The 10292-nt window shown below is 39.2% G+C and overlaps 1 protein-coding gene across 1 annotated transcript; it reads right to left on the bottom strand.

The window, feature by feature from the left end:
- Positions 1-365: 365 nt before the first annotated feature.
- On the bottom strand, positions 366-2416 carry LOC104449140 (cytochrome P450 71D9). Its single transcript, XM_010063176.3, has 2 exons — positions 1399-2416; positions 366-1223 (listed from the first exon to the last, which is right to left on the bottom strand). The coding sequence occupies exons 1-2, from the start codon at positions 2305-2307 to the stop codon at positions 609-611; spliced, it is 1524 nt and encodes a 507-aa protein (XP_010061478.1). The 5' UTR covers positions 2308-2416; the 3' UTR covers positions 366-608.
- Positions 2417-10292: the final 7876 nt, after the last annotated feature.

Below are 10292 nucleotides of genomic sequence, written 5' to 3'. Positions count from 1 at the left end.
TCTTCTACTGCTCTTTTGAGGACTTGACCTAATCAAGATTCTCTTATGGCGGTTAATTCGACTTATCAAGTGAGATAGCGAATTCTTTCGCTCGTGGCGTCTATAACATTGGTTGGTTGACACGTGTTCGTCAACAGGTCACGTTCATACCGAGGTTGCCAATCACAAGTTTGATTGGAGGTCGAGGTTTGCAATTCGCACCACCTGGGCCTTCGTAGAACGATTCTCCCGCAACGATTCACATAAAAAAGAAACAATTATTTTCCTAAAAGTAGCCCCCATGCAAGACTCTGATATAGCAATTACTGACCACTCAGTAGGTTGAATTTCGGGTGGTAGCTAGCTAGTGATCATGATTACTTCCATTGCAAGAAACGATTACAGTTTATTAGATAATACAATTTCATGTTTACATATACTAGCACATAATCCACATCTCATCTCTGATCCCAACAACTTCCTCATGGTTTAAAGTCTTTAAGTAAAAAACTCACTTGAGCCCTTATTCTAGTACCCAAAAGAAACTCTAGATCTTCACTTCCCATGAGCAGACACATACATTTTTTAGGTGATTACAAGGAAACACAAATGAGGGAGCTGACAGAAAGTTAGCAATTATAAGGAGTGGGAATCAAGAAGAGATCATCTCTCCTCTTCACTGTCACAGCAAAACCCTCAGTCATGTCCAGGTCCTCATTCCTCATCCCACCGGGGAGCGTCCAGTCAAAATGGTACAAAAGTACTGCAATCTGAAGCTCCACTTGGGCCAGCCCAAAAGTCATCCCTGGACAAATCCTCCTTCCAGCACCAAACGGTATGTACTCCAAGCAGTTCCCTTTATAATCCACGCTAGAGTCGTCCCAGAACCTATCCGGGTCGAACACCTCGGGGTCTCTCCAGTATTTCGGGTCTCTTCCCAGAGCCCATGCATTGATGATGCCCTTTGTCTTCACTGGTATTGTGTAGCCATTTACTTCACAGACCTGTGAGCATTCCCTTGGGAGGAGGAGTGGGACGGGTGGGTGTAGCCTGAGGCCTTCTTTGACCACTGACTTTAGGTATTTGAGCTCCGCAACTCCTGCTTCATCTGCTTTTCCTCTCTTGCCAAAGACCTGCCTCACCTCTTTCTGTGCTTTGGCCATGATCTTTGGGTTCTTGACCAGCTCTGACATGATCCAGTCCGCTGCGGTGGCTGGTGTCTCACTCCCTGCACTGAATATGTCCTGCAGAAAGAAAAGATGTCGTCACCGAAATGTTGGGTGCTGTACATGCACTGGCGACCCGTTTCCTAGGGTTTATAGACACGGCTAATCAGAGCACGGCTCATATGTTTGGAGAAAAGAATTGACTTTAAAGAAGAATAAAGAATTTTTCGGAAATAAAACTGAATTAACTTACCAAGATCACTGCCTTGATATTCTCGGTGGTCAGGGATAATTCCTGATCACCTTGATTCTGGAACTTCAAGAGAACATCTACCAAATCTTCATCGCCATCTTCACGCTGATCACCACTCTTATTCTCTGATCTATTATTCCTGTGTTCCCTGATGATATCCTCCAGCATCCTGTCAGACTCCTGGTGCAGCTTCTCAATCTTCGGCCTCATCCCGCTCATGACGTGCAGGAGCTTCACCGAGGGGAAAAGGTCGGCGATCCCGAACCCACCCGCAAACTTGATTGCCTCCTTCACTACCCCGATGAACCTGTCCTGCTCCTTGCACTTCTTCCCGAATGCGGCCCTCGACGTCATGCCATACTGGGACGAGTAGATCTTCTCGGTGAGGTTGATGGTCATCCCGGCCCTTGCTGCAATCCACCTCACCATGTTTAACATCTCATCCTCCCGGATGGACCGGTATGACAGAACTCTCTTGGAACTCAGGAGCTCTAGGATGCAGATTTTCCTGAGTTGCCTCCAATATTCCCCATAGGGTGCAAAGGTGATACTTGTGCAGTCATAGGAGATGATGCTGGAGGCAAGGATCGGTGGCCTAGAGGCAAAGATCACATCATGAGTCTTCAAGACCTCCTTGGCGGTCTCCAGCGATGAGAACACAACCGTGGAGACCTCGCCCATCTTGAGGTGCATCAACGGGCCATACTTCTTAGCCAATTCACTCAGCGTCCGGTGTGGAAGTGGGCCACCGAGCTGGTGCATGTTGCCTATGATGGGTAGCTTCCATGGACCTGGAGGGAGCTTTGGGGCTGAGCCTTCTGAGTTTGGTTTTCTCTTGGCAATTTTAAGTGCCATGAATATGAAGAGGAGGAAAGAGAACAGAACTGGGAAAGTGAGCTGAAGATCCATGAGGGACTAGTGGAGTAGTGAGACTAGAGGAACGCGGAATTTAAGAGTGTGTGTGTTGAGATTTTTGGTGGAGCTACATAGCTCACACTTATAGGCGTTTTTGGGTGGTTCTCTTATGGAAGAGCATGCGACACATGTTATTAAAAAAGAAATTGGCCAACTTTTTAGAGCATGCGTCTGGCATAATCTTTTCTTGGATGGACAAAAATCCTGTCACGCATTGAAGCTGACTAATATGATAATGGACCACACATTTGAGTGAAGTAAATTGCAGGACATATAGATGCGATCCCCTTACTCTTGCGTCAAATGACTAATTATTCATGGGTGGATAAATGGATGATGCGTGCTTGAAACCAATAGAACAAGTACCATTTTAGATGCATATAGAAGGTCAAAGAAAAGACATCCGTCGTGAGAAATGCTACCCATTTGTGACTAAATTAGCATTCACCTAACTTCCACTCTAGATGATTGTTTTAACTTATGTGCCATCAAAATGTGGGTTGTACATGGTATATGTACCATCACTATAAGTGCCAGGCAACTGAAAAAAATTTGTAGATACGATATGTAAATCGAGGTTTTCAATTTTGAGTCTAGGATTGAGTGGCAAAGTTGCGAATGTGAGAGATCAAGCAATGAAGAGAATATTATGCACGATGTGCTTGCTCTATCAAGAACCTTGTTATCCCAGTTATATCATATTCGAGTTGTGAGGTCAGGCTTGATAATCCCACTAGCTAATCGCTCCAAAAGCCACAAAAGGACAAGAGCTCTTAGTTGAAGTATATAAAATTGCAGAAATTATTGCCAGCGCTAATGCAGATAATTTTTACAAATTTTCTTTTTTAATTTTTCTTAATTTTTTTTCATTTATCTTCTTTTTCTTTATGATTGTGGACCGCTGAGGCTTCCGGGCTCAAGCTAGCCACCGCTGCGGTTGCAGATTGTTAGAGAGAACTGAGGGAAAAAAGGAGTAAAAAAGAAAGAGAAAACCAAAAATTCATAAAAGAAGCTGCAAGAATTGTCCAAAAAGCTAAGGGACATGTATCAATCAGACCAAAATGTCAAGTGGTGAATAAGATTGAAAAGTCAAGTGTCCATTTCATATGACAAATAATTCAAAATCGGTCGATTGGTTAATGATACCTATGACTCGGAAACAACAACCAAACAATGGTTATGCAAGCATGGGTTAGTAGAGGGCAACTTGGCCCTAAAGGATAGAAAATATCTCTTGATGGGAGGTATCATATGATAAGTCTGGCTGCATTTTCTCAGTCCATGCTTGCGTTCTTTTTTCGCAGTCGTGACTAACTTGTTTTCAGTTTTTTTTTTTTTAACTTATCTATGACATTGTGATGTTATTCCTAATATTCTAGCTAAACATTATTAAACAATGTTGTCCTCTGTTGAAATCTTCGACACCTATAATCATAGTTATCACACAGTTTCTAACGAGTGTGTTCATTAAGTTCATAATATATTCTGAAGCAAAAAAGAAAATAATATCTTTTCCTTTAATCTCCTCACCTTCGCTAATATTAAATTCACGAACGAGGGGGATAACGCATCCAAAAACAGTGGCAACGAGTGCCCGAGAAATCCGTTCAAAACTAAATTATCTTATCCATGTCCCAACCAATTTGTTTGCTTCTGCATTTTCAAATGGGGGAATTAATTACAGTATTCGTTAGGCTCATATGGACGTTCAAGATTCAACCCGACAGACTGGTCGTTGTGAGCCAATTTTTCCCACATTGGCAGCTTACCTCTTTGTCGACGCCGCCGTCGCCACATGTTCCTAATGTTTGAATTATTTGTACATGCTTGACCAAACACGAGCACAATAAATAAACAAACGACAAACTCATCGCCGGATCCATTTATTTGTTGAAAATATAATTGGTTTAAAAAATATTTTAAATAAAATTATTTATATCACTTAAAAAATTAAAAATATTAAAAATATTTTCATCGTAAATGAAAATATTTAAATATAAATTATTATCGATGATAAAAATATCTCCCATTGATAAATTATTTTAAGTAATACAAATATAGGAAAATATTTTCTAAATTTATTTATTTTTTGCAAAACAAACAAAATTTACAATGACGACAATAATAATATTACCGAGATTATTCATCTCCAAGGAACAATCACACTTTCTTCGAAAAATTTATTTGCAGGATTTGGGTAATGAGCCCTAAAAATGGGCCGAAGTACGTAGGCTTCAAGCCCAAGTTGCTCCGTGGCGCATCAAACGGTAGGACTACCCCTGGAATTTATAGTTCCAAACGAAAGATTTGATTACACTTCACCAATTGATCTGTCAACCTTATTTACTTGTGATATTACTCGAACTTGTAATCTCATAAAAAACATTGTGAACCCTTCACCGCTAAGCTATGATCTCAGACGTACTCTCATTCTAGTTTTATTCCTTCGAGAAAAGACAATTCAAGAGCTAAAAAAAGACAAGGAGCAAGTGAAAGAGAAAGATAGGTTCATTGATTCTCCTATAATGCAATCTGTGAGTCATAAACTTCTTTTCCTCCTAACAAGCACACAATTGCATTCTTGAGGTTTTTTCCCCGACAGTGCAGTCGATGTTTGCATCCTTAACAACCCTTGTACCAACTTCTTAAGGATGTCTCAGCAGGTGAAGCTAGGTTGATAGGGCTTGGGAACCAGGTACAAATCTCAATTCCTCTGAGTCACTCACACCCAGTGACTCACTCATGTCCAGATCTTCGCTCTTCATTCCCTCAGGAAGTTCCCAGTCAAAGTGGTACATCAACATTGCAAGTAGAAAATCCACGTTCGCAATCCCAAAGTTCATCCCTGACATATCTATTGGTTTCATGAATCATATATAAGTAAAATTTTAAAAATGCAGCAGAAACAAAGATGAAATATTTTACATATGATTCTCCGAATGCTTTGTTTATGCGTTTTAATAAAAAAATCTGAATATAAAATGAGAGTTAAACGAATTATCTCTCAAAGTGTGCTTTATATGAATTAGTTCGGATGTTTTACAGTTCAAACCTTACAAACGTTGGACTTCTAATTTAGACACACCAATAATGAACGTCGAACGGAAGAGCGAACTTTCGAATAATCACCACTATAATCGTACTAGCAATCTCATAGAGACAATTCACCGTATCCTTGATGTTTTTAGTCACGGCCCAAACGAGAGAGAATTCCTCTTCTTTCTTGTGTTTCGAAAAACACAAGAACACACAAAAATCACAAGAACACGCACACGGTTTTTCTCTATGTATTTTTAGCAACTCTTTTTGCGGACTTTCGGATGGTATTTTATGAATCAGCAACGGTTGCTGATCCCCATCTCTCGAAACACGATCATGCATGAACGGTCAACCGTCGGTCAAACCGTTCATGCACGATGCTTATGCTTTGTGTATGATGCTTCATGCATGAACGGTCAACCATTCATGCATGAAGCTTCCCAATTAAAAAAATATATATTGATTAATTAATTAATTAATTAAATGAATAAATAAATAATTAATCAATCCCCTTAAAGAAAAATAAAAATAAAAATAAAAATGACATAATTTTTATATGTACATTTTGGGTATATTAACATATATCCACTTTGGGCATGCGTGTGCATCATATGTAAGTAGGCTTGTGACTTTAATACAAATTAAATTAAATCTCATTTAATTTAATTTCAAATCGACTCAATTTGATTGTAGTAATTGCAAATATATTTGCAACAATATTTCTCTCTTGTTACACGTTATCCTAATTGTTTATGGTGTGTGATATCCCTAGGTTCATTACTAAGCTAGTAGTAAGAGTTGTACTAGTACATTAGTACTCCCAAAAGAATTAATTGTCCCGATTAATCTTTGGGTCCTATAAGTCATGATTGACATCTAGCAATATGTCATGACTACCCAGATAGTGTGAATGCTTTAAAAACATAATAAACCTATCATTTTTTATTACAGTGTAATTTAATCCCTCTGTCTTACTATATCTCAATCAAATAAAGCCCATACAATATTTGTCAAGTCACAAATTTGATTATATGTACAAATCCAATTGACATGCATTTTATTTGAGATATAAACAATTTATTCTTGGTTACAACCCTAGTCAGGGAAATTGCAATGTCATAATTATATCGTATAAGACATTATTATTATACCTTGCATTTAACAAGGAGAGAGATTCCATATTGCACACACATGCAACTTCGTATATGAACAAACTATGACCATCAGGTATAAAGACGAATCAATGACCCGGAATTATGTGCACCTGTGAACCATAATTGTTCGACACACAAGTTAACACTGTGCCTCAGGTCTAAGGATTATTTACATAAGACCAAAGCATGAATAATCGGACATTGACCACGCTAAAAGCTTCCATATCGCTAATCGTTCCATATGCGTCAAGTTTAGTGAACTTGTCTAATACAAACACCCGTATTCTAACTCAAGCATCATAATATCTAATGACATGTGACTCATCATTCCCTTAAGTATTCAATATTTAATTGTGAAGTTAATAACACACCGGTCTCAACAAGATTATAAATATCCACTCAATAACCAGGAACGGTTTAAAGATTCAGCCTAACTATTAACTCGCCATATATATTCTTGACGTGTCAAGATTATGTCTAGTTGCAACTAATCTTATGGAATCATTCATAAATATAAAATAATTTGACAAATTAATGAATACGTCATTAACCACCACCTTGGTGGCCGCGATGATTTGGGCTCTCTCCCCCTCATGAAGGGGAGGAGTTCGAATCTCCTCACGGTTGCTTGGGATCTTAAGTGGGACGTCGGGGGTAGTGGGTCCTCCTGCTTACGTGTCCCTCAAGGTTTACTCGCCGGCCCCCGGTTGTATGGGGTTCCTAAATCACCAAAAAAATAAAAAATGAATACGTCATTACCATTAATTAAAAAATAATAATGATAGTACAATTGAAATCCCTAACATGTAACTATTACATAGTAGCTTTAGGGCATACATCTAATAATATCCTCCTTCCCACACCAAACGTATGTACTCAAAGCTAGCCCCTTTGTAATCAACTGGGCTGTCCTTGAACCCCTCTCTGTGTAAGAAGCCTCGGGGTCTCTACAGATCACCCACCTATTCATGGCCACTTCGGTCTTAACCTGGATCTTTTACCCATTTATCTCGCATATGTCTCTGCATTCCCTTAGGGGCAGCAAGGGAACAGAAGGGTGGATCCTTAGACACTCTTATTACCAACTTCAGGTACTCTAGTTCGGGCAACCCTGTCTCGTCTGCTTTGCCTCTCCTGCCAAAAAGTAGTTCTCTCACCTCAGCCCGCGCCTTTTTGAGGATTCTTGGGTGCTTAATCATCCTTGCCAATGCCCCATCCACCTACGTGGCTGAAGTCTCACTGTCGGCGGTGAAAATGTCCTACATGCACTTTTCATATTTTGTGTTTGGTTAGAATAACTCGAAATTTAATCCTTAGCCTTGACAAAGAAAAGCTTAGCTCAAACTATTCAAGAACATGTTCAAGCATCAAAGTCATATTAAATTGTATCAGTCTCATGTTCACTCTGATTTAATTATAGCTGTGCTTTTGTCGATAGACTTCTTCTCTCATCAATATCATGTAGACAAGTATGAGTCAGCCAACATCAAACTTCAACTTTGTTATGAAGTAAAAATTCAAACTGATTGAAAACCTAAAGCTGCAGATCATTTTCTGAGGAAAAATGAGCGTGATGAAAACAGAAAACCATCCCTACCAGTATTACTTTCTTGATGTTCTTAGTGGTCAATTCAGGACCACGGGGATTGGTGAACCTCAAAAGAGCATCGATCAAATCTATGTTGCCGTTCCATCACGGCTTCTCTTAGCCTTCCCTTCTCTCTTTTCTCTAATGATCTGGTCCATGATCCGGTCCGCTTGCTGATGCAACTTTTCCAGTCTCGGCCTAATCCAACTGTTAGGAATAACGGATCCCCATAAAGTGGATTCGACACTAAATCGAACCCCTAAATCAATGTGGAAGACTAGCACGGGAAAACAACACGTATCACCGATCTTAAAGCACACCAAGGATTCGAGTGTACCTTTTTAGCCACAGATTAAACACCGACGCCGATAGAGGAAGAGAAACTTGGTCCTGTTCGATCCGGTGACGCCTTGAAGGGAAGGAAAATGTTGCCGAAGCTTACTGTTTTTTCCTTTTCTTTCTTTGGAGAGAGAGAGAGAGAACGTGAGAAGGAAAAGACGTACGTTTGCTTTCTGTTTTCTTCAACCGATACGTTCTCTCTCTCTCTCTCCTCCCTTTTATATGTCCCCCCATCCACGGGCCGTATTCCCGTGGGCCGGGCTTTTTGGGCCCAACTTGGGCGGACAGGCCTTAAGCCCATCACTAATAAAACCATCATCTCTCACTCACACATGGTGGGCCAAATAGGATTTTCTTTATCTCTCTTCAACATTCATACCGGTGAATAATCCGTGTGACCAACATACTTTGAGAGCTCGTTACTATACATCTGTTAGGAATATATAGCAGCTCATAATGGGCGTCACCCTAGATCGATCGATCACATTTTATATCTCTCTTGATCTCTTTTAAACATGATATATATATATATATATATATATATATTGTATTCATAATTATAATTATCACAAAGACAATCATAATTGGTCGACCAATGAATACAAAACTACAATGTGATTCCCCAAAATCGATCTTCCTCTTTCCTTCAAACTCTCACTTTCAGTTCAGCTTGCTTTTCTAGAAATGTCCCATTAGATCGAATCAACTCATGACCATTGGCAACATCCTAAGATAGCAAACACTAAATAGAAACCTTGAGAATAAGTAAAAGTCATGAGGGCACTAAAATTGAGGAACTATTTTCCTCAAGAGTCTCACACGTCATAAAAGTTAAGACCAAACTTTTTGCCACTCTTATTGATCGGCTTATGCATACGTAGTATGAAATACGTATTACGGTATTAACTCCTTTCCCATGGAGCGTATGTCTACACCTTTCAATACCGTACAGATGATACTTCAAACATACCCAATGTCTAACTTGAGTTCATGTATCTACTCTTTTACAAAATTCATCAGAACTCACATCTGGCATCTTAGACAAATAAAGTAAAATATGTGGGGTATTTTACTTTCGGACATAGTAAGTATTATGTCATCATCTTAACACTCAGTTAAGGCGACATACGTATTTTAAGCTTGAGCTCTCGATTATCACCTAGATAATAAGGTTAAAAACAGTCACATCTCTATTTATCACACAGTAAATAGAGGCGATTACCCGTGTGAGTGGGCTAATCTTTTATTTGTCTGACATACTTTCTCAACTTAAAGTAATGCACTAAGCATTAAGATGCATAAAGATCAAACAAAGATTCATAGGCATTAATAATGAAACAACACTAGTTCATAAATGTGAACAACTCAGGGAAATTACAATCCAGTACATCAGACTCTACGCAATCCTAGAGATTTTACATGACCACAAAACACACATCTAGGTATTGGCTTTGTCATAGGATCTGCTACCATTCTATGCGTAGATGTGTACTATAAGTTCACATCCTTTCGTGCAACCATATCCTTGACAAAGTTATACTTGATATCTATATGTTTGGTCTTGCCATGATATTTTGGATATTTGGTGTACGTTATAGCTGCTTGGCTATCACAATTAATCAATAACACCTAAATGATCCAAAAATCTCTTAAGCCAAACTCCTTCTTGTACTGCTGCTGATAATGCCACAAACTTAGCTTCCATCGTGGATAATGCTATACACGTTTGCTTCTTACTACTTCATGATATGGTGCCATTGCTCAGTAAGAAAGCAAATCCTAAGCTAGATTTCCTTTCATCTAAATCTCCTCCCCAATCAGCATCTGAATAGCCTTCAAGTCGCAGATCCTTTCCTTGG

The sequence above is a fragment of the Eucalyptus grandis genome, chromosome 6, assembly GCF_016545825.1.
Source record: "Eucalyptus grandis isolate ANBG69807.140 chromosome 6, ASM1654582v1, whole genome shotgun sequence".
Lineage (NCBI taxonomy): Eukaryota > Viridiplantae > Streptophyta > Magnoliopsida > Myrtales > Myrtaceae > Eucalyptus > Eucalyptus grandis.
This window is presented reverse-complemented; position numbering and strand designations above follow the sequence as displayed.